Source organism: Anser brachyrhynchus, assembly GCF_964034855.1.
Source record: "Anser brachyrhynchus genome assembly, chromosome: 6".
NCBI classification, from domain to species: Eukaryota; Metazoa; Chordata; class Aves; order Anseriformes; family Anatidae; genus Anser; species Anser brachyrhynchus.
The window spans coordinates 19,034,518-19,059,853 of NC_137700.1; the positions used below are offsets into that span (position 1 = coordinate 19,034,518).

The 25,336-nt window shown below is 38.4% G+C and overlaps 2 protein-coding genes across 30 annotated transcripts in view; one reads left to right on the forward strand and one right to left on the reverse strand.

Annotated features, from left to right (window-relative positions):
* The window catches only part of CTNNA3 (catenin alpha 3), a 488,015-nt gene that overhangs the window by 280,629 nt on the left and 182,050 nt on the right, over positions 1 to 25,336 (reverse strand). The window lies entirely within an intron of this gene.
* Positions 1 to 25,336, forward strand: part of LRRTM3 (leucine rich repeat transmembrane neuronal 3) — a 133,480-nt gene that overhangs the window by 49,060 nt on the left and 59,084 nt on the right. Inside the window, exons 1-2 of one of the 4 annotated variants that reach the window (XR_013952723.1) lie at positions 1 to 3,372; positions 3,992 to 10,974. The exon at positions 1 to 3,372 is cut by the window's left edge and continues 27,159 nt beyond it. The exons of 1 other annotated variant lie outside the window; for it this stretch is intronic. Coding sequence is in view for 2 of the 3 variants with exons in the window: in XM_080597519.1 (XP_080453645.1) it covers positions 22,372 to 22,377 (6 nt within the window). In the remaining variant the exon portion in view is untranslated. Of the gene's footprint in view, positions 3,373 to 3,991; positions 10,975 to 22,371; positions 23,834 to 25,336 lie in introns of those variants that run through there. 2 more of the 4 variants (XM_080597519.1, XM_080597518.1) reach the window with 2 other exon arrangements.

Consider the following 25,336-nt stretch of genomic DNA (forward strand, 5'->3'; position numbering starts at 1 on the left):
CCGTGTTGTAGATCCAGACTTTCTATATATGCTTTTAACCTTAAAGGAGGTTATTATGGGAATTTCCTAGCAGCAAGACTCCCCAAGAGCAGGTTTACTTCTCATAAAAAGGAAATGTATCATTATTTTGATTTATTTTTCAAATTTCACTCTCCCACACACTTTATTTCCTCTAGTTTTGAGTCCTCTTCTCTTTTGATTACCTATCTCCCAGAATTAAAGAGAATCCAAGACAATCCAAGAAGACAGGTGTACCAGATGCCCTTGAATTCTAGTTTACCAAGTTCTGCAGAGCCCTGCAAAGCCTTGTTTACAAAGTCAGCTCCAACAGCAAGCACACTTTCAGCAAAAGAACATTATGAGAAATTTTCACAATAGTTTTAAATTGCCTCTGCCAGTAGAGAAGACTCATTGATCAAGTAACAAGCAAAATGATAGAGTGAAAAAAATCATGCTCGAATACTCAGGGGGGAAAAGAAAAAAAAGCCAGTGTTTTGGATATTCATACCTTCTGCAAAAACCCTATCAATTTTAAGTGGAAATTAACATAATGTTCAAAAATTGTTATGCATGAGAAAACAAAAGTTACCTCAAATTATGGGCCTTGCTGCAATAGCATTCTGATTTGTTACAAAGAATTGATTTTCTTGTATCGATGCTTTACCTGGGCACTATATAGTGTGTATATATAACAGACAGGACATGTCCTAACGCTGCAAAAAGGAAGCTGATTTAGCTGCCTAAAGTTAATTTCACACTGGCTGAATTATTAATCTCTCCCACATACATTTTTCTGTACTTGAAAAGAACTCTGCAAACACAAGTCCTCTGTTTATCAGTAGGATAGTTTGAGGCAGACAACTATGCAGCAGTATATAGACAACATTTCTTCAGCTGACCTGGTTAACGAAAATGCGTGGTTATAACAGGCTCTCTTAGAACTGCAGATGAGCAATCCATGATCCCTTTAACCTCAGCACCACATAACACTTTGCATCTATTTAGTAGGGTTGTTTCAGAAGAGTTTAATAAAAAATTTCCCTTCTACATTGTTAAAAAAGAGTCTTTCCCTTTTTAAGAGGTTTCAAATAAAGCACACATTTTCACAGACATCCCTTCTGAATATCTATAGCCTGTGCCCCTTACATGAGCATTCATTCAATTTAATGCTTGTTTTATACAGTTTAAGACCTCCTCTTCCATGTCTCTGTAACCTCAACAGAACGAAAAAAACAAACAACACTACATGTTATTTCCAGCATAAATCTGTATGTCCAATTTTGTTGAATGAATTCAGGAGAATGTATTAAGAGCTTTGAAGGGGGAGGGTAGCTGACAGCACTGCAAGAGCTGAGAGAAAACCTGTGGCAGGCAATAGATGAAGCAGGACTGAAAGTGGAAATCCACCTGCTACGTATCTTTTGCTAACACACTGCAATGGTGTGCATGCTAGTGTAAGAAAAAGAAAGAAAAGAATTTGCAAAGGAACATTAACTTTGAAAATGTATAGGGATTGAACTGTTTGGAAAAACAGCCTGGAATAAAAGAATGCCTCAAACCCAACCACTCAAAACTAGTGGGCACCTGAAAATACAGCCCTTCCTTGTTTCTTAGTTTATATACTGTAGAAATCATTGTGATCATTATTTAGGCTTATTTAGTCACTAATGGTAAAACGTGAATAGCTGAAAATGAAACATTCATTCAAATTCATTTCTGACTGTATCTGATTTGGTTTCTTCATGTGTTGGACCAGTTGCTAATTGACCCAAAATTAATGGTTATCACTTGGATGAGATGATCCAAAAAGATCCCTTTCCAACCCAAACTATTCTATGATTCATGATAGTACTCTAAATTGATCCACTAAATCAAACTTCTAACTCAAGATTTGTAGTGAAATAACTTGACTGGGTTGGCCTGTGAGTCCTTTCCAAGAAGTACTGGAAGTGTCCAGTAACTTGAGAGACATCTGCATCCTTTGGAGAAGACTGTCTTTTGACTCAGGAAGTTGATTTTTTTCTTAGTGAGGATTCACCAACACGCTTACAAGAGTTAAACTACTGCTGATGCCCCGGCACAACCTGAAGTCTCATCAGCTTTACATTCAGCTGTCCAATGAGCCTACCAAAAGTGGCTGAAAAGAAGCTGCTCTCTAAGCCATATCTTCATTTCTGGTGGAGGAATTTGAGTAGACCCCCATGGTAAGGTCTGTAAAAGGGCCCCTTATTGGCAAAACCGTACTGAATGGGTGTTCAGGGTGGTTAGATTACCTTTACAATTACCTTTACATTAATTTTATGCCGCTGAAGCAACATGTATCAGTGAAGAATCACTGTGCGTCCCTCTTCTGCTGCTTTTATTCTATTTATAAGAGCATGTTTATGGACAAACAGTGCACTTTCCTGGCTCTTCGAAAGTAGCATTTAGCTTTCTCAGGTTAACTATCAGCTCAGGTGTGTTATCTTTTTAAGGAAGTGCTGTTCTGTTTGACAGTGGTAATATTGAGTATAAGAAGAGCAATACATAACAGCAATAGCTTTATGCTTTCCTACTCTATTAAAGTTCCGGAAATCAAAGCTTGCAGAGCCTGTGGGAAAGAAGCCAGGGACCATTAATGTTCTCTTTGTTCTAAGCTTTTATAATTTTAGGAGTTTAATTTCAGGCTTGCAGCCTACAAGCTGCGGAGTTTAGGCTGAAGTAAAATACAGCAAAGCAGCCCTCTGGTTGTCTTTCCACAGTCCTAATGCAAAATTTATTTCAAGGCATTTAATATATTTTTCCCTACTTTGAATAACTGTGGGAGAGGTTTAATTTCTAATAGCTGTGGGGGAGAGAATTTCCAATCTTCAGTAACAGTCCTGGGAAATGTCCACTAATTTTGTACCACAGATGCTATTTGATTTTGCAACAATGAAACGCCTCCTGTTTCCACAGTGGCCCGTCTAATATGTCCCCAGACCTCCCTGAGAAGTCATGTTGAGTGCGCAATACCTGACTATCATCTTTCAAACCCTGAATTTCTTGTCAGTGGACTGGATGAACCTGGGCTGGAGCAATGACTAGGACAGCACACTCATCTCTTCATCCTTGCCATCCATCCAAATCCAGCAACAACTTTATTGATAAAAGCAGGAAATCACTCCTGTACTCCCATTCCCTCTTTTGTTTGGCTCAGATTGCTCTATTGGAACAAAAGACAACTTAAGATTTTTCCAAAGGATAAGTGTCCCACAAAACTCAAAAGAAGACAGAGTTTATAAAGAATGTACTGGCATGAGGACTTTGTGCATAAGTTACCATAAAAGCCACAAGGATATTTCAGAAAGTTTAACCTTCGTAACTAATTCATACATCAAAGCATTCCAAAAGGTTAGCTGAATTTTACAGAAGTCTGTCATATGCTGCAACTTGTAAATCAGTGGTATGAAAGTAGGACACTGATACTATGCTGACAGAAGGCCTCAGCATTTAACAATTTCCTCACTAAATAAGCATGACTTGTGATGGCTGCAACAAATCCACTCTTCTCAGTATCAGCTTTTCAGCCACTGGGAGGGATGGAGACAGGGAAAAGCAGCCTAACTTGCCACCTTCCCTTCTCAACACAGCGTATAGCAGCTGAGGTGTGCCCCTTCCTTAGCACCCACACACATGGATGTGGCACAAAGACCAGGCTGGAAAAACTGACACACAATGCTGCTGTTGAGGGACAGACCCCAAAACCACAAATGGCCTACACTCTTCAAAGATCTTTGCAGACATGCATTAGACTAACACAACTTGCAACATTAGTCCTGCTGAATCACAGTCCCTTATCAAGCTTACAGAATTGCTTTATCTAGTATTTAGAAAATTCGTGATGTCTGTAAATAAAAGCAAGCCAGCACTATGGAGAAACAATTATTTTGTCACAAGCAGCCTTTTTTGCATTCTATCTTTCAAAGGTTTGATTGATTAAATAATATTCATTATCTCCTGTTCCTCACAGAAGCTGTAGGAGTAGGCAAACAGGCCAATCTGTTCAGTGGAGAGCGTGATGGCACCACTGATTCATCATGTCTCCTGGAAAACAGGTTCAGGATGTTCAGGCCATCTTGACTTCTAGGTGAAAAACAGCTGATACTACCCTTTGCATCATGTCCCAAACTCTTCTCAGGAAGAAGAATCTATTGCCACTACAACACTGTAAAGGGTGTGGTTTTACTGCTTCTGAGTTCTACAGGCTGCTTGCTTTTGGTAACAGACTATAAATCTTTTTATCATTGTCTTTCCTGTGTTTAATACTCCAGGTGGGAAGGTCTGACATTGGACACAGGTAATGTTCTGACATGTTGCAGCGTGTGCCCACCTGCACCCAATCCCTCCCAAACCAAAGGAGGCCACAAAACACTGTATTTTCAAATGTCTAAGTCAAGTCAGTCTCCCTGTGACCAAAATACCTCGTGATGTTTCTCTGATAGCCTCATAATGGTTTGTGTTTTTGGGAAGACAGTAGACGTGGCCATAAAGACATAGATTTCCATTAAATTATACTCCCAGCAGCAATAAAATAGAAAAGGACTACATCTGTTTTGTTTCTTTGCTTGCTGCATGCAGAAGTAACTCATCAATCTGGCAAGTAATCATTCTTCTTACTTATAATTTTAGTATAAAACAAAACCAATCACTTAATTTTCCATTAATTTCTAATTGAGAGTAAACAGCTCATCAAGTCAGATATAGATTAATAAATTGAAGATCATAACCTTCCTCCCCACCTGCTTCATAATACAAATAATTAGTTGTAATTAGAAATAAATGTCATTCCTTTAAGTAATTTTAACAACAAAAATATCAAAACATTTTTCACTAGAGAGTCTTGAAGCACTTGACAAGACTAGGCAAGCATTATTAATGTCATTTATACAGAAAAGACACCTGATCTGGTTTCCTTATGGACAATGGTTGAACAGGGAGCAGATGCTCAACCTCCCACTGCTGGTCTCCAGCTCCAATCATTAGATCTTTGTGACTGCCTGTTCTACACAACTTACAACAATTTTGTTTAATCGAGCCAGAACAGATTTCCATTTCTATTTATACCTTAAACCTAGCATTCAAATAAATGCTGTACATAATTAGTACATAGGAAAATGTCCAGTTCTCTCATTCCTCACTGTATTTGGGAACTTTTTCATATGGTTAACTCTGCTTTTGAGATGGGTGGGAAGAACAAGGAGAAGGGAGGCAGGAGTGCCCGAGAACCACCAGAGCAACTTTACAGGTTTTTCTCCAAAGCAGATATGCCGCAGCTCTCAAATGTGCAGAACAGCTTTAAACATGCAAGGGACTTTCCTACACTGTGTAGCTCTCACTTGCAATTAAGGAACCCCAATGGAAACTGCCTTCACGCTGTTTGTGGTAAAAATTGTGTCTTTATCTTATGTATGGTCTACCATCTACCTCAGCAGCAGCACTCATGTTTTCAGTTCTCAAATTAGCATAATCTCAGTTTATACAGTTAAAAAATGTTTATATACTATTCTAAAAAACAAAAACAAAAACAAAAAAAACCTAGTTTAGTCATTATTTCTTCTTACAAAAAGTGGAGAGAGAACCCACAAAGAGTGGGTGGAAGAGCATGAATCACAAAAAGTGAGTGAAGGATTACACAGCAGCAAGGGAGCAGCCCCAGACACTACCATCTGAATTTAGAAAGGTGCAGAATATATTAAATTAAGATATAACCTTAATCCCATAAAATCACGCTTTCAGAAGTGTTGCTTGAAGTTCTACACAGCCTGTCAACCCATAAAATAAAATTACTCGGAGCTTATAATCACCACAGAAATCACATAGGCCTGTTGTGGTTTGGCAGGTTTTCCTCCTACACTGTCAAATATAAATGATGATTGCTTGCAGAACTTTAGAGAAACATAAATGCTTTGCTGCATGACAGCAGAACAACACTGCATTGGAAGGCATTTATATTTTTCATTCAAGTAAACAAATCAAAACCTTCACAATAGCCATTCCAGCAATTATGACCACCATAATAAATCCAGAGCTTGAGTTTTTAATTTCGGTTTTAAAAAAACTCATTCCACTTTGTGAATTATGGCTATTCTTTCTAAAGTGACTCATGATCTGATGTGAATACATGATTGCTTAGAAATTAGTGTATAGTTGGAGTATTGTAAAATTATTACTGTGGATGTCTATCCAGGTGAATATTTCCTAAAAATTGAAAAAGTAACTAAATTCAGATTTTGTATTTAACATCTAGTATTAATAAACATTAACTACGGCTGAAGTAATAACTTCGTACTTACATTGCTAAACAAAATTAAGTTTCATTTTATGTTAATCCTCACATCTTCCTTTCTAATTATTTGTCCTATCCAACATGTCTTATTAAGAGCACACTGATATTGTGGTTATCATTTCAAAAGGACTGAGGTTTAGTGTTCAAAATCCAGTTTAATTAAGGACAAGCAATGATCTAGCCTGGAAATTACATGTCAGTATTATGCTTCACTATTAATACTACAAATAGAAATGAAAGATATATCATATGGAAACACACAACTTTAAATAGTTCAAAAGATTTGGATTTTTGTTCGTTGTGTTTGTTTGACGTAAGAAATACTATTATAAAGTGATGTACAACAAGCACACAAAGCCAGGCTTGCCTATAAAGAAAAGATGGAATTATTGAGAAGGAACAAGGAAGGAACACAATACTCCATCCTTTATGCAAAGAAAGCACATCCCCTACAGCAGAAGTAGCTCAGGAAAGTTTTCCTACGTTCCTTAAAGAGGTCCAGCTACAAACTGCCAAATGCTGCTTTTCACCATCTCTCTCTGTGAAACATGATGGCACATGAAAAGGGGGTACAAGTGGCATTTTGAAAGTTGAAAATTCTCTTCCAATCTGTTGACTTCATTAGCATAACAAAAGAGCTGGAATACTAATGAGATGATGGGCTCTATAGAAACCCTAAATCACACAAACATATCAACACGAAAATTGTTTTCATGGGATTAACATTGTGTGTTTCTGTTTTAAAAGTTCAGACCACGATGATCTGTAATACAATAATCTACTTTAAATTCAGGGATGTTTTTGTGGAAGCAATAGCTCATAAATCGAACAAATTTATATACAGGGTATTTTACTATTTTTGCTCTCTCCTGAGCTAAATTCACTGCAATTACACTGGGAAGTGTCGTACTAGACCTGACTAGTAGGCTTTCTGAGCAACCTATATATAACAACAGGTAGAAATACATATTTACAAGAAAATACAAGATATGCTACAACAGCTGGAGAAAAGATACCACTGAAAAAAATGTTTCTTAGCCTTTCATACATTATCCCTTCATGCACGTTGATCACTTACCATACATCTGACTTGAAACAACAAGCTTGTAAGTGTTCTTGTTATATATACAGAAACAAAACATTTTTAGAGAAATTCTACCAAAACCTTAACATCACTGAGTTCTGGCAGGAAGTTCTACAGAGGAATTGCGGACTGTGAATAAAAAGATTTTAACAGATCATTTTAAAATCAATTACATATCACTTGAATCAAATACTTTTAAACATTTCATTTGGCAATCTCCAAACTATTTTTGTTTAATCTTCCTTGATATCATGTTTATTACCTAATTAGAAATGAAGATAGACACAAGAGAATAGATGAAACTTGCATAGAATTATTATTTTCAGTACATTTCTAGTCAATGGCATACATGCCAGAACCCTATTTATATCATCACTGTACTCTGCACAAGCCTTTTGAACAAAGTGTCCAGAAGACACCAACATACTCTTTAAACACTGCTACCACTTCACTTAAGTACTAACAGCAGATGTCTATAGTTCAAATTATTCCTACCATTGCCAACAGGCAATACTTTACACTTGTCAACAATTTATTTTGCTTGGTATGCTGCTGCTCATTCACCTAGCTTTACTGTGTTCTGGAAGTTCCTTGTTGACTTTCCTAAATTTGACAGACCTAAATAAATGTATGCTATCAACACACTGTGCCATTTTCCCTTTCAGAGAAAACTTAAAAATACTTGAACCTCATTTGAATACTTGAGGGCTCCCTGCTGTTAACCTTTTGCTGCATGGAAAGCAGACACTTCATTCCTTCTCTTCTTGTCTGTCTCTAGCCAGGTCCTACCCCAGAAGACTACTTTCCCTTTCACCTCAGGACTATTTAGTTTCCTAAATAGCCCCTTGTGAAGAACTCTAGCAAAGGCTTTCTGAGAGTCCAAATAAATACTGTGAATGTGCTGTACTTTACCCACATTACCCTCTGAAACAATACTGATTATCTACTGTGATAAAGCTGTTTTAGAAAATACAATTTTCTGGGTCAGCACTACTTTTAAGCACCTAAGACAGTAGTAGTTGTTCCCCATCTACCACATCTACTAGACACAACAATTAGGAGACTGATAAAAAGCAGCTATGTGCAGTATCTCAAGCATTTACAGTACCATCCTCCCAAGAAACATGTTAAGAAGGAATTTCCAGCAGTGGTTCTCAATTTTGTTCTTTGGTGAGTTCAGCTCCACCCAGTAATGTTATCCTTAATTCATTTTCATTTATTTATTTCGATATTATGTTTAGTTCTAGTTTCCAATAGCATATGTTTATATTAGGCTAGACATATTACAAAGCACTAAGGCTTTACAGTGTAAAGATACAGCTGTAATCTTCATTCATATGCACTGGAATAAATCTAGAAAATTTTATTACCGAACTATCATTCTGTAGGGAAAATTCAGTGAACAGTTCTTTCAATTTCTCTTTGAAAATCAGCAAGATGAATATGAAAATCAAGACTTATTATGTTAAAAACTGTCATTCAGCAATGGGCGTAGAATTAAATTTGATTAGAGTCTTATTGATGCACAATGCAAAAGCATGTAAATGACAAATTAAAATCCATTTCTTTTATGGTTGGCAAATAGAAGTGTACATAACAGTAGATGAAGACAGTGTGCAAGTATACAAGCATAGCCGGTATTCAGATAAAGGCATGTTTAGTTCAAGTAATGTCTGTCATTCTAACAATCCATGCATGAATGCCTTTATACTTGAGAAACAAGATAAGAAAAATAACATTTTATGTGTGTTTTGTTTATAAAATACATGTATGAGATCAGTCACACTTTTGGCTATCCTATTAAGCTACCATCTTACAAAACCTAACACTGTCTCATCTGCGTTATTTTTCAATGAAAAAAAAAGTTTATTTGCCGTCCTTAAACCATAAGCAGAGAAAAAATAATTTGACACAAATATTCCAAGTAAATAAGTTTTTAAACACATCTTGCATATATAAAAACAGGCACCAATGCTTATTAACAACAATTAAATACCATTACATGAAATCTCCAGATGATCTTCACGGCACTATAATCCAAACAGAGCTTAATCTTCTGAATGCTAATTTGCACACAAGATACAAACATACATGTTTAAAGCTAAACTACCAAATCCAAACACAAGCACCTTAACTTCTACTCCAGAGATACCATGCTGGGGCGAGGCATGTGGGGGAGGAGAGGACAGGCAATCAAATCACCTAACTTCTCATGAGCAAATTCAAACTAATTATGAACAAGGTCTCTTATTCTCCAGCCATCTAGATTAGACACAGTATAATCCTAGTGGTATGAATAGTCCATCAAATTGAATGATGTGATGGCCATTCTTAAAGTAACATTTGGATGACCTCTTCAATAGGTTGTGGATTTTTAGTTTATTTTTTTTTAAGACTCAGGTCCCCCAGTTTCGCTTTAGGTAGCTAAAACATGAATTTAAAGTTTAACTCTGGTTTGAGCGTTGTCCATAAATACCTTTTTGCCCTCAGTTCTATACAGAGTTCTCTATTAATGTACTTCAAATATTCATTTATATTTAGAAAAGGCATAGCTTTTTAATATACAAAGACATTACAATACATCTATTAAGAAAGAAGCTTCAGAAAACTTGCTGTCTTGTGAAAAAGTAGAAATAGTGCAGTTTTCATAGTCAATAAAATGCAGTCCCTTATTTACAAAAACCCAGAGGCGTCAAACAAGAGCAGAGGGTTTCTCTTTCCTTTTTGTAATAAATTTAAGCAAACAAAATTTAAATGAAAAACCATTTCCAACTAGGTTACAGAAATCTCCACGTAATACAGAATATTGTTAGCTCATTTGCCTGCTATTACCAGATCAAAGCTTAGATATATTTGGGTCCTTACAGCCCCCTAGAAGGTTAAATATTCTCTTACGTCTGTAATAAATCTGTTCTCTGCTTGCAAGTAAAATATTTCTTGCTTGTAAAAAAGCATTTTTTGGTGAAAGGAAGAAGGGAATGTAACTGCTCTGAGACTCCAAAATTTGCTGTGGCTCAAAATCTCATTTCATTACAGTTTTATGCATCTCACTGCAAAAATAAGACTAAATATTTTCTTGCATTATTTTCACTGGGATGCATTATTGCTAGCAATTTTAAGATTGTTTTAGGAAATGATTCGGTCAAGTTTCTAGAGCAAAGCAGTATGGAAAAGCATTTAAGCCTAATTGCTTGGAAGCTTACTCTTCACTAACTAATCTGCATAATGACACGAACATTCTCTTTTCTCACTAAAAATATTGCAGTTCCCACTTGTCCTTGTATTGCCTGCCCTGTAACTCTGAAGTGAAACTGGAATAGCGTAAATATAAATATATATATATATACACACACACACACACATATATAATGCTATCAACAAGTAGCATGCCTCACAATGTTCCACAGCCTTCTGCAGATTTTGGGGCAAGTCTTCAACCTCAGCATCTTCAACTATGCTTAAAATCAATCATGACAAACATATTATCTAAGGCTGACTCAGGAATGGATTTAAGCAGCTGGCTGAAATTTTATTAATGTGAGTCACCCACCCCCATAAGTGCAAATCCATAATAGAGCATGGACACTCATCAGTTTTACTGCAAAATTCACCTGAATACAGATACTTTGTAAAAGGAGCAGAGGATCCCCAGAGAAAGATTTATGCACGGTGAAACTTTATGTCTCCTTTCCCCAGTCTACCCACAGGCTCAAGGATAGGAAAGACATCAGCAAAACTCAAACATGAAATGGTGAGAGCATTTCCCAGAAAAGGCACAAGAAAAAGAAAAGCTAAAAGCACACATGTTCCTATTCAGATGCTGAGAAGGCTAAGGAATTGAGATGGGTAAGCTTGAATACCTGTAAATGTTTTGAAGCATGTCAAAAATTTAGAAGAAAGAGAACAATTATTGGGACACTAGTTCCTGGGCATAAAGGATAAATAGGCAATAACTCTTGTCAGTAGAATAATCATGTGAAGAAATCATGTTAAAAACAGCTTAGAATCAAATTAGAGGTTGGTTAAATGTAGCAATAAATAACATAGAACCTCTACAAATTGAATGTCCATGTCTCAATACAGGAAAAATGTATTATTAAGGACAATCTTCTATCTGTCATTTGGCAACAGCTACCCTGTCATGCCCAGAGAAATTAGAGTAATTGCTAGTAAAGGAAAAACAGCAATAATGGGAGGGTTTAGTTACTTCAGATATGTTGTGGTGCCAGACTTAATCTTTAGATTGTACTTCATGGAGCAGCAGACAGAAAACCCACTTAAAGAAAAACAATTTGTGACATGGTCAGACGCAATGCTGAGGACCTCATTGAGAATATTACTACTATCAAGAGGACAGTCTGTAAGAGGGACACTAATATATATTCAGATGCAACATATCTGCTGCACAGACAAAAGCCCAAAACATCAACACTATTAGCACTTGACTTTTAAAAGGTGAGCTAAATAAAAATGTGAGCTTATTGAAAGAAAACAAAATATCTACAAGTAAGTACTGGAAGTAGCATGAAGGTTACGTTAGCACAGAATAGTAGAAGGTCTCAGAGCAAGCATATACCACCCACTTGAAATAAACTTTTGAAACACTAACAACAAAAAAAACTTTGTGTTTAAACAGGTTAAGAGAGGGTACAACCATGTCAAAAAAGATTGTGTCATACTTAAATCAGTATTAACAGAAAGAATCAAGGAGGACTATGCACAGAAGCTATGGCAATTCAAGAAAAAAGATGGATCTTTCTGCATGTGCAGAAAATCTCTGGGAGGTTTCCATAAATGAATCCTTCCCAAAGGATGAAGCAGCTGCAAAACTGACTGAAAGTGATGTTACAGTAGAAGAGGTCGCAGAATAAATTGAAAAAGTGAACTGTAAAAACTCACCAGAACTCAGCCAGAACTCACCCCAAAATTACAAGCAAATTCATGGATAAATAAACTAATCTCTGTGGCACGCCATCTAATGCTTTGAAACCACAGCAATATCAGAACAGAAGACAGCATGCATGAAACTGGTGCTTACTAAGAAGCCTTGAACCCAAGTTGCTGGAGACCAGTACATATAATGCCCACCTAAACTGAAACATAAGGAGCAGTAGTAAAAAGCCCAAATAACAGGAAAAAGGACAATCATTATATATATTCACAAAGGGTTAATGGGACTGGTAAAGAAAAGTCACACCTCACAACCCTGTTGCAACTTTACCTAGGACTCCAAAAACAGACGAGAGAGCTTTACAACCATTTATTAAACATCTAGAAATTTATTAAAAATTATACCCCTTGTGTAGATATTGTGTTAAATGTAAAATCAAAATTGTCACACACAATAAAATCCAGCTTCCTAGATTCTCAATCCCATCTCTCTCAGGTGGGATTTACAGAAGTTAACAGAATTGGGCTCCAATGGGCACTTCTTTAAATACTGGCTTTTAACATTTTTGGACACGGTTCTGCAACAAGGTTAGCTCCAGCCATTCCACTGACAGTACCTACAAGTCAGTTCTGTTATTTCAAGGTAAAATTAATTCCTGGAGCGGTGTTATTTTGCTGGTTGAACACCATAATTATACAAATCCCAAGTTGCTAGTCAAGTTTAAAAGAGACGCATTGTTTTTCTTTCACCCTCACTGCTCCCTTACCTTCACAATTCTCTAAACCCTTATTCGTCACACTCCAATAGGTATTTGGTAGCTGACAGGATGGCAGACACCTAACACAAATAGACTTAGAAATTTTATGATGAGAATGATAGCCAGTGCCCAGGCAGTGAATATCTATGCACTCGCCCTTGTCATAAGCAAAGGGAAGGCTGCACATCAAGTGCTTGCTCCCAGGGAAGGCTGCAATAGGAGCTGATAGAAGGGGGAAGGAGAAGGCCAGGGGCGCACACAACTGAAGCTGGAGACTGTGTGGGAGGTGACCAGGCCTGTTAAAATACGCTCTTCTGCTTCTATTCGCTCCTGCCCCTGCCTCCCCAAAAGCCAGCTGGTGTGCCTGATGCAGAGAGCAGCTGTTCTCCTAGTCCCCTTCAGGCCTCCCTGGTGGCCCACGTAGGGAGCCCGGGGTCCACGACCTCGAAGCAAGCTCCTGTCCTTCGTACAGCACATCCCCACTGGAGAGCTTTTACAGAAGTGAAAGAAAGAGCCAAGTCAAGGGAGGAGAGGGGTAGTAAAATGGGAAGCAGGATAACGAAGATGAGAATCCAAGCACTTTTGGAGACAGAAAGGGATTAAAAGAAAAATAAAGATGACTGTAGTTCTGCAGTTTAAAGTAGAAGTGTTGAACACACCACTGAAACGCAGGTATGGTGGCTGTTTTATGCTTTACCTTGTAGTAGTTTCCTCTTTAGAAAGGCACTGCGTTAATCAAGGTAAGGCACGAAAGCCTTAGAGATTCACTGAAGCACTGCAGTTTTATAAATCTAAACAAAAGTTGTGCATAGTCTGTCACAAACACACACACTTCAAAGGGAAAAAAAAAAAGAAATGGATCTTCGAATCAGCTCTAAAAGCAAGAGTGAAGAAAACAAGTCATTCTTTCCAAAAGCAACCCTTCATAGCCACCACCTTCACTTTAATCACTGTTTCCTTGAACAAAACCTTAGGAAGAATGAAACAAACTGATTTCATGCTAGTTTTAAAGTCACACCCTAAACACCCAGAAGTTGTGCACCATGCTCAGGCTTGGAGAAATTCCACCTGTCTGTGGGCACCTGGTACTCCAGACTGCTCTCCCCCTGCACGTGCGTTTTCTGCAGCAGTTTGCATCTCCTCCTGCAAGTATCTGGCATAGAGCATCACCCTTAGCAAGCTGACCTGGCTGTGCTGCTTGCTGTCTCAGGAGCGGATGAGATGGAGACTCTCAGCTCTTCTCCCTGCCATTCCTGCCCACTCCTCAGCCCTAAACACAACATCAAGGGAATAATCTCCCCATTTAGAGGCTGCTCAAGACACTGAAGGAACAGAAGGGCTTTCAGTTCCTGCCCAGGTGTGTTAGGCAGCTCATAATTAAACCTTCTGCTGCAAAGCTTTTAAATATTTTTCTATTAACTTCTACAAGGTACTTTTTAAGCAGCTCTATTAAATAGTTCCATTGCGATTTCTAGAAGAAATGTTAATTTAATATGCTATGCTAGTAGTTCGTCTCCTAACGATAGTAAGAGAAAAAGAAAAGCCTTTATAATACACAAGAGATTGGGATTTGGCAATTAAACCTTAATTTGGATCTGATTTAACAATGTGAAAATTCTGCCAGCATCGTCAGACTCTTAATATATTTGTATTAATGCATAGCCCATAAGCTACCAGTGCTTTGAGGTACTGAGCGCTCCAACACAGCTGTAGTTGCCAGATCAGCTGGTACATGGAAAAAACCTTCCCTGGGTTTGACGAGATTCTCCAGTCAGCTTCACTGAATCAAAACAAAAGCACCTCCAAACTTCAACCTCAGAAAAGCTAATACATTACACTTCGTGTTAATCAGAAGCATATGGCCTTTCAAATAACATACAGTCCTCAGTGACTCAGCATTACTGTTCTCTGAAGGAAGGAAGGGCAGTGCACTAAACAGTTCTTATGTCAAAGCAAGAGTCTTTCAAAATACCGGGATGAACTTAATTCATCTGTTTGTCATGCTTCAAAAATTATTCATGATTTCAAAATCTAAAAACGAATGATACAGCATTGCCTTTGAAGCAGACAGCATTACAGTTCCTGCCAACCACTTACATAAAGGGTCCCCATGTTCAGGGTCTCTGAGCAAGCCAAACAATTAAGTACGAGTCTGTGGGAGAATTTTGCTCAGAAAGATGTTCTCATGAGGCTCATACTGCATCATTACACTAGCATCATTTCAAAAAGGTGCATAATTTAAAGATTAGCTCAAAGTATGTGCGCCCTGCGATTGATGATGATGAATTCATCCTGCTTGCAGTGATCCTGAAAGGAGCCTGCCATATAGAAGCTCTGCACATAGATGGAATCAGCGTTTCATTGTAATACTAGGACTACTCAACTTGTGCAGATTTTCCAGAACAGTCTTTTAAAATTAATTCCTTATTACCAATTTAACAGCCCTGTCTACTTCCCATACATTTGAGTGATCACATTTTCCAGGCCTGAGTCTCAAGCTTATTATCTGGTATCATTTTATATCTACATGCAAGCCAAAACCAGCTACCTACTTGAGCAGTCAGGACACAAGAGTTCTCTCACATGACTCTGCGATCTAATACCAGTAAAGGAACATCCCTCTTTTTTTTTTTTTTTAATTCAGAATTAAACATTAATAAATAAAAAGTATACTATGAATCAACATAACTGAAAATAATATATAAATTAAAATTTTATTAATATGGCATTAGGATCCACACCCCAAAAATCAATGATCAGCAAATAAAGTCTAGAGCAAATGATTTGTTGTGAAGGATTTGCTCAGGTCCTGAACTGGCCAGGGCTAATGTCTGCTTTAAATGTGTTACAAATTGTTACAAAGAAAAAAGAAGGAAAAACAAAGCTTAAGGGCCAGACTGTGGCCTTATATTGGCTAATGCTAATCAATGGAATTACCAATAACTCATATGAGTAACTATTTTCCATGGGATATCACTATTTATCTAGATCTGAAAGAACAGAAGACTGAGAATATAATCAGAATAAGTTAAAAGCTTTAGGATAAGCAAAGCTCCTGCAAATTTAGGGCTCTCCCTTCTGCCCAAAGAGCACAGATAACAAACAATATTTCATACATGAGAGCCAAGACTCATTAGCCAGTAGGGCACTGTGCTGAAACAGTAGAAATCCCCAAGGATTTACAATTACTTGAAACTTCAAAGTGGTTCCCTCAGGTAACCCTTGCAAGGTCTATCATTTACCAGCGAGTAATGGCAGTGATTCCCTTGGTCTAGATTTCACCCCATTTGTAATTAGAACCACAGGACAATGGTGAGGGGCTTTGACACCATTTTTGTTCTGTTTGAGGATGAAAACAGAATATTCCAATTTTATTTTTTTTTCCCAGTGGCTGGGACACTGTTCCACATGTGGTAGAAAATCAACTCTTAAGTCCTGAGTTCTGCCTGAGAAAGACAGTCAGATCTGGGGGTGATTTTTAGCTTTTGCTCCTTTCAAATTAGGTAGAACTGAGATTTAAACTATCACCTCAGTCCCAAATCAATATCTGAACTACCCAGTTACCACGCTTTTTAAAACCATTTGTTTGATTCAATCCATCCAGCTGATGAAATGTTGCGATTTCAGCATGAAAAAACTAAACACTTTTCTCAACATTTTTGGGTTTTGTTCACTTGTTTGTTTTTAACTATCTCAGCTTCCAAAAGCAACTGCAGAGGCAAAACTACTCTCCAAGCCCTGTGATCACAGATGCACTTCTAGCTGTAAACTATACTACCAGTGAAATGCAGAGATGAATCCTTTAGAGCATCAGAGTAGCTGTTGGGAGTCAGGAAACGAGGAAAAAAGTGCTGACGAGCTGTACCAATGGCGCTTGGAGCATCCCAGGGAAGCTCCAGGCTTCTGTGGGCAGGCAGGGCTGGGGGACAGAGCACTGAGCCCTCAGCATGCCTTTGCCACACAAACTAGACCCTGCTGCTGACACAAGACAATCCATAGTCTACTATCATCTGCAAGGCCTTCAGGAAAATTAGCAGACTAGGTAAAGAGAGAGAAACCCTTATCAAGGAGAATTTGCTGATCTTTTCCTCCCCAGGCTGCAGCTTCTCAGTTGCTTTAAACTGACCTAATTACTGACTGCTGCGAAAGAGGATGGGAAACAAAGTCCAGATTTTCTCTTCCTCCTTTGCACTGGCACTAGACCTGGTACTGCGCACACAGAGCAGAATTTGGCATTTCACAAAGGACACTGATTCAACTGAAAACTATGTTTTGTTGCTGTTTTCAAAGTCCTGTCCAGTTCCTTCTAGGCTGGATCAGTTCCTGTCTGGCTCAGACCAAACACCTCACAGCCACACTTAGGTTAAAGGGGGCATGAAACCACACGTGGGGAAGGCCCCAGCTCCATCTAGACACAGAAAACAGCCATGGTCTCGGGCAACTCTCCTCCCTTTACGGCAGCTCCCTGTGATTTTGAGCAAGTCCCAGCCACTGCTTCTTTATAAACATCTCCATCCTGCTCAAATCGCTGAGGCTTCTTTCACAGCAGTAGGCTACAAGGCAGGAATCCTCCCTGTGCCTGAGAGACTGCAAACAAAACAATGTATGCAATGTTTAGCAGAGACAGATTTTAGACTTCCTACAACATGACGCTGTTTAGCGAGGCATCGGGGAAGAACATTTGGCTACGAATTTTCCATAAACAGCCAATTTGCAAAAAAAAAAAAGATGTTCAAGTTCTAGAAATCTCTTTTCTATTTTCAGTTATTTATCTCATTACTTTATATAAACCAACTTCATACTTCTGAGCTTTAATGCTGATTTCTGTGTGGTTTTTGGCTAGACCAACACATTTCACAGATACAAACAGATAGAACTTAACTTCTGAGACAAACTAAAGGAGGAATCAAATGGCAGCAGCTCCAGTTCTGCAAATCAAGATGTAATCATTCAAAAACGAAATAAAAATCTTCTTATAACCAGAACTACCATTTATATTTCTTCTTAAACTATCAATTGATTTCTTTTCAGGACTTGCTCAGACAAACCATCTTTGAAGCTCCTCTTTGATGTTTCTCCATGACACTAAATAGATTAAAGGACAGTCTTTTGGCAATTTTCTAGGCCGTTGTTTAACCACTTAACCTTGTTTAACCACTAAGAAGTCTCTCTTTCTGGCTTATCTCTAGCTCCACACCTGACAAACTCTTCTTGCAGGGTTTTTTGTTCGTTCCCCCCATCCATCTCTCTCATTCTGTACTGGGAATGCTTTCTAAAGCAAGCAACTGCTTTTGTAGATGACTCATAAAAAACCAACAAGGTCTTTGATGCAGCCATTGCTTGAAAATTTGTCTATACTTCCAGCTCTTCTGGGACCCACTCCAAAATGTACTGAAAATGATGGAAGTGTCTGGTACCTACAGCCAGAAATCCAGTCAAAGAAATCTGGTGGAGAAGAGCTGAATTTACCTTTACTTACATAAAGGGGAGCACAGTATAAATTTAAGGTCACAGATTCACAGATTCACAGATTTCTCTAGGTTGGAAGAGACCTCAAGATCATCGAGTCCAACCTCCGACCTAACACTAAGTACTCCACTAAACCATATCCCTAAGCTCTACATCTAAACGTCTTTTAAAGACCTCCAGGGATGGTGACTCCACCACCTCCCTGGGCAGCCCGTTCCAATGCTTAATAACCCTTTCGGTAAAGAAATACTTCCTAACATCCAACCTAAAACTCCCCTGTCACAACTTTAGCCCATTCCCCCTCGTCCTGTCACTAGGCACGTGGGAGAATAGACCAACCCCCACCTCTCTACAGCCTCCTTTCAGGTAACTGTAGAGAGCGATGAGGTCGCCCCTGAGCCTCCTCTTCTCCAGGCTGAACAAGCCCAGCTCCCTCAGCCGCTCCTCGTAAGACTTGTTCTCCAGACCCCTCACCAGCTTGGTCGCCCTTCTCTGGACTCGCTCGAGCACATCCATGTCCTTCCTGTAGCGAGGGGCCCAAAACTGAACACAGTACTCGAGGTGCGGCCTCACCAGAGCCGAGTACAGGGGCACAATCACTTCCCTCGACCTGCTGGCCACACTGCTTCTTATACAGGCCAGGATGCCGTTGGCCTTCTTGGCCACCTGAGCACACTGCTGGCTCATATTCAGCCGACTATCCACCAATACTCCCAGGTCCTTCTCGGCCAGGCAGCTTTCCAGCCACTCATCTCCCAGCCTGTAGCTCTGCTTGGGGTTGTTGCAGCCCAGGTGCAGGACCCGGCACTTGGCCTTGTTGAACTTCATGCAGTTGACCTCAGCCCATCGCTCCAGCCTATCCAGATCCTCCTGCAGAGCCTTCCTGCCCTCGAGCAGATCGACACACGCACTTAGCTTGGTGTCATCTGCAAACTTACTGAGGGTGCACTGGACGCCCTCATCCAGATCATCAATAAAGATATTAAAGAGGACCGGCCCCAGTACCGAGCCCTGGGGGACTCCACTAGTGACCGGCCTCCAACCAGATTTGACTCCATTCACCACAACTCTCTGGGCCCGGCCATCCAGCCAGTTTCTAACCCAGTGAAGCGTACGCCAGTCCAAGCCCCGAGCAGCCAGTTTCTTGAGGAGAATGTTGTGGGGAACGGTGTCAAAAGCCTTACTGAGGTCAAGGTAGACCACGTCCACAGCCTTTCCCTCATCCACCAAGCGCGTCACTTGGTCATAGAAGGAGATCAGGTTCGTCAAGCAGGACCTGCCTTTCATAAACCCATGCTGACTGGGCCTGATCGCCTGCTTGCCCTGCAAGTGCCGCGTGATGACCCTCAAGATAATCTGCTCCATGAGCTTCCCCGGCACTGAGGTCAAACTGACAGGCCTATAGTTCCCCGGGTCTGCCCTCCGGCCTTTCTTATAGATAGGCGTCACATTGGCTAGCCGCCAGTCAACCGGGACCTCCCCCGATAGCCAGGACTGCCGATAAATGATGGAAAGGATCATAAAGGTCATATACCTCTTCCCATTTACTACAAAAAATTTGAAGGTATAAATAAAATTTTGCATGAAGATGTGAGATCATACCTAGCTTTTATATACTTACACAGTTGGCTTCTGAACATAATTGAAAAAATAATTGAAACAATTGGTTATTGATAAAATCAAAAAGAACACAAACTTCAGTTATATTAACAGGATACAAGAAAGTTGTTATGCTTTGTTTTATACTCAAAACACAACTCTGTCAAGTTAACCTTTGGAGGTTTTTCTTTGCAGCTTTTGCATTTTTCTTCGCAGCTTTGGAGGAAAGAAATCGTTTCTCAAAATAAAAGCTGAAATCCAACACAACTCAAATTTGTTACACAGCACACAGACACAAGGCAGATCAGATTACGCTTCACACAGTGCAGGTTCCTCAATTTTGAGCTGGCAAACCCCCACAGCTGTGCAGGTTGGACCCAGAAGCCATCAGCCATGCGAGCAGAGTGTTACACAGAGGTGGTTACCTTGTGGGCTTCCACTCCAGCTCATCTTCACAAAATGCACTGAGATTTCTCTTTCTTAACCAGTAAGGCAGGTATCTTTACCAAGCAGGAAAAAAAAAAAAAAAAAATCCTTCGGCTGGATAAAAGGTACTTTTCACTTCAGAGGTTCACTTGTGAAAATAATGTTCTAGCAAAGGTCTTCAGGTGGAGCATGGGAGCAAAACTGGGCTGAACTTAACACTGTTGTTCCATCACTGAGATGAGAACAGGTTGAGATACTCCTATATTTAGTGTAGTTCTTAAGAATAAATTCGGAGTATTTTTCTTTTTTTTTTCTAAATTGCTATCTTTTTCCAGAACTGTACATAATATTTCAGATTCTACGAACATTTACATCATTTATAATATATTTTAAGAGTTTAAAGTGTACGTGTTCAAGGTACGAAAGATTTTAACCTTTTATTGCTTCTGCTCATCTCATATATTACATCTTAATATTTCTCAAAAATCAGGACCTTTATTTTAGAAAGGTAACGCTAAAGAAAATGCTGTGAACAATTACCCTACTGCAACAAGAACTGTAGCATAATCAAAATAAAATCTCTTCTGGCAGAAGCAAAATCCATATAGAGAGTTTTTGGCAGTCCTGTAATACGAGAACAAGGTGAGAGGTACCAAGATGACACTTAATTTAGGGGTCTTGCTGAAACAACCTGGCTTCAGCCAAATATAATTTAGCTAAAGGACCTCTTCAGAAGCACATCACAGTTCATCTCATATCTGGTAGACAGAGAGGAAGAGGAGGAAAGGGAAGCAGAGAGATTTTATCGAGCATTCCTGGAACTGAGATGTAAATAGAAATCCAGGACAATTCCAGAAACAAAGATGTTATTGCAAAAAATCAGCACGAAACATTCTTCATTGAAGTTAGCACTTAGCATATGGGTATAACTGTTAAATTCTTCCACTACTGTGCATCACAAATACTAGTGAATCTTAGAGGAACAGGACTACTTAGAGGAAGCAAGACCCATATGAATCAGGAGTTTGACAAACATCTGTGATAGACCAGTCCTTAAAAATGGTGATCCTACCCTTCCTTTCATTTCAACAGTTCTTAGGATACTCTTTGTTGAACTTATTCATGAAGTTGAGAGTATGTTCACTGCCAATCTATGAAAATGCTAAAAATATTGTTGATGTGTAGATAAATACTGAGAGCTCATCCTCGCAGCGAAAAATTTAAGACCAATTTTGCACAGTTTACCTATTCACTTCCTAAGCCATACATCTCTGAAGACTATGATCTTCCTGGTATTTTCTATGAATGCTGAACTAAAAATACGAGTTCTTTCTTGGCTCACAGTTCCCATGAACACGCCGTAACAGCAGGTTCACTTAAACATGGTTTAGACTCTTCTATACTTTCACAGTGTATTACATAGCAGGAGAGACTACTTAAAGCTGTAGGCATAAACCACTTTATATACAAAACCTTTATTAAAGATGATTTTTCACTTGATTAATTCCAGGAGAATTTGGTATAGCACTGTGAATAATAAAATAAAGTATAGCACAAGCTTTAGCCTCATCAAAACTAGCTTCTTGGGCTTCACTAAGAACTAATGAGAAACTCACGAAAGATAGTTTATTGAAATGGTTTTTGAGAGTTGACAAAATACATTCCCTAATATAGCTGCTTTATTGGAAAGTGAAATCAGATTATGTAAGAATAGAAATAGTATTTTCCTACTATTCTTAAACACTGAGAATTATACTTCCCCTTTTCATTATATATTAAAATAAAGGTTAAGCTAGTGACTCAAAGAAATCTAATGCTGTAAGTATTGACCTCCATAGGTCTGAAATGATGGCTGGTACCACTGAATCCTTGAAACATGGTTGGAAGAAGTAAGTGGAAAAGTTTTGTAAACTACTGTAGAATTTTTTAGTGCTTTGTGCACATTGTGAAGTCTTAAAATGTCTGATAGCATAGACAAACTTACTGACAAATTCTGTTCAAAACTAGCTAACACTGAAGAGCTGACTGATCTTCATTTGACATGATTATATAACCATGAATTAAGATAAGAACCCTCTACCACCTTTCTATCGTGAAACTCAATTTGATAGCCCCCTTCTTGACCACAATTGACAAGATTTTTTTTTGGTTTGGTTTTAATATAATGCAACAATAGTTAGATATTTCTTCACCATTTCATTACCCAAATTAACATGCAGTGTGGAATATCCTATCTGTATGTCTGTAGAAAACCCAGCTTTTAAAATGATACCGAGTTGAAAGAGATAATTGGAATGAGATGAGTGAACAATTCATTTGTTCCTTCTCCCTGAGGACAAAGCCATTTTTCTTCAATGGAAATTCTACTATGTGGGGAAACAACTTTCAAAGGGAGAACTGCTTTGCACATAAACAGGTGTAGAGGCCTAATTTAAATAAGGTAATGCAAAACAGTTAATTCCATTGACCTCTGTCAAAAAGAAGCTTAAAAAGTATTCCTACAAAGCTTCAGCTTCACAGAAAACCAGAATTTCTAAAAAGGCTGAATGAGAAACCCTAGACTGCATGTGGAACAACATATTCCCCAGTGGAGCCCTTAACAGACCAGAAGTCCCCCTGCGGAGGCTGTAAGTGATTATGCTGCTGCCAGTGGCTGAATAAACAAACGAAACCATGACCATGTCTGTTCCTTTATCATGCTATAAAATTCAATGTTGTCATATTTTCTCAATTACTAATTTCTCAATTAGTAGCCAAGTTCACAGAGTAATCTTTCCTATTTGAAGATGAAAGAAAAGGAGTCATACCTATTAGTACTGAAACTCAGGGACACATGCATTCTGCTTCCCGAAGTTCATACACGTATAATGTTTATAACCCCACAAGAGGAAGACTAGCAAAATAAACTTCAAATATGTTTGGAAAGCATTTTGAATTTATGATGCAAGCAAGCTTTAAATATTACTGACTTTAAGTAGTACAAAACACCATAGCATTAAGAAGTATTTATTGATATAACACCAATTAAATACATAACCTGTCAAACAGAAAAAATCCCTAATCCCATAATACACTAACACTAAATTTAATTGACTCTAGTGGTATCTTTGTTAAAAAAAATAAAAAATAGGGTAGAACCCAACTATAATTCAAGCTGCAAGTCTAGAAAAATAATCCTACTGCTATTTAGCAGATAAAACTGGTCTCAATCTGAAATAACTCTTAGGGAAGCTGATGAAAGACTTGCTAGCATTTTATCATGGGAATTGGATGGTGTCTGAGCTTCATTTCAATGTCAGAGACCATTAGTCCTCTCTCTTTGTGATTTCAAATGGACCAGGAAACGGCTGTGGGGAAAGGAAAAGATAACAATTCTGATAAGCCAAGGAAAATAACTCAATCTGAAAATGTGCTTGCTATAACAAATACTTCCGAAATTCTAAGATTCTCACTAATAACTAACCAGAAGAATTTCCAGACATCTGAAATGCAGATCAGATGAAGCATTAGTGACATCAAAACTACTTAATCCACAGTGTACAAGTGCTGTGGAAATGGGTCGCTACAATTTATTATGTATAGGATACTGTAACACTTGTTATTTAATTACATTTCAGGAGAAACGCAGGTGAATGGGAACATCTTTATTTTTTAAATTCTGCCCCATTGTTCTAATTAGCCTGCACACTTGAATGTAGGAGGAAAAAGATTTTCAAGAAGAGCTGAAAATATAGCTGCTGGCAAATCTGGATAAGAAAGTACTCAGGAAGAATGATTATTAAAAAAATGGGACTGGAGAGAGAAAAGAACAGATACCAGTTACCTTCATATAAGATAAGCAATTAATGCTAGCTCCAGGATATCTTATATAAAGCACAGGATGCCTAGCAGAATTTTACTCCAATCAGCCTAAGCTGATACACTGCATCCAGTTGCAGATAGAACGTTTTAAGGAAAGTAAAGAAAAAGGCAAAATGGATGAGAAAAGAAAAATCAAAAGGAATATTGTTAACATTTCTTATGATGAGTTAAATTGGTTTAGTTTGGAAAAAATGAGGGAAACAAGAGCAATTCCCCACTTGATAAAAATTTGTAGCAAAAGAAGTATTAATCAATATTATCAATAACAATTGAGGGGGAAAAAAAGGAACAAATTTCATGAATTTTTAATGAAGATTTGGGTGGGGTAACAGAAAATGCTTCAAACTCCATTTGCAGTTTCCTTTGCATCTTCCTCTCAAAGTAACAGTATTTACTGCCTCTACCAGGATAAAGGCAAATCTGTACAAAGATCACAGTGTAGTAAAAGCACTCTGTTAGGCACCGAGGCAAACAGAATTCATAGCAAAGTGCAAATTCCATTCGGTTTCATCCATGCTTCCTCATTGCCAGATGTTGGCAAGAAATACATAAGCTTCTTACAAGCCACAAATAAAAAACACAATTGATCTGAGGTGCTACATGAATTTAATACTTCCTACATTACGCTATCAGAATTATTAAGTAACGTAATGGATTACATTTGTCACTGTAAGTAGAAAAGCAAGCTTGGAAAACAAAATTTGCACACGACAAACTAAACAGGCAAGAGTATATACAAGACAGAAGGGTGGTTGTCAACAGGCTAGCAAGAGCTGAAGTATGAGGTTCCAGGACCAAATGATAAAAGCTACTGTCCCCTGCATTAAAGAATAAAATCAGCATGTATTCCAGAAAAGAAAATCTAAATCACTAAGTACAGAAACAGTGCCAACAAACTACAAATCATGTATTCAGCACAATGAGTAATAAAGATGCCTCAGA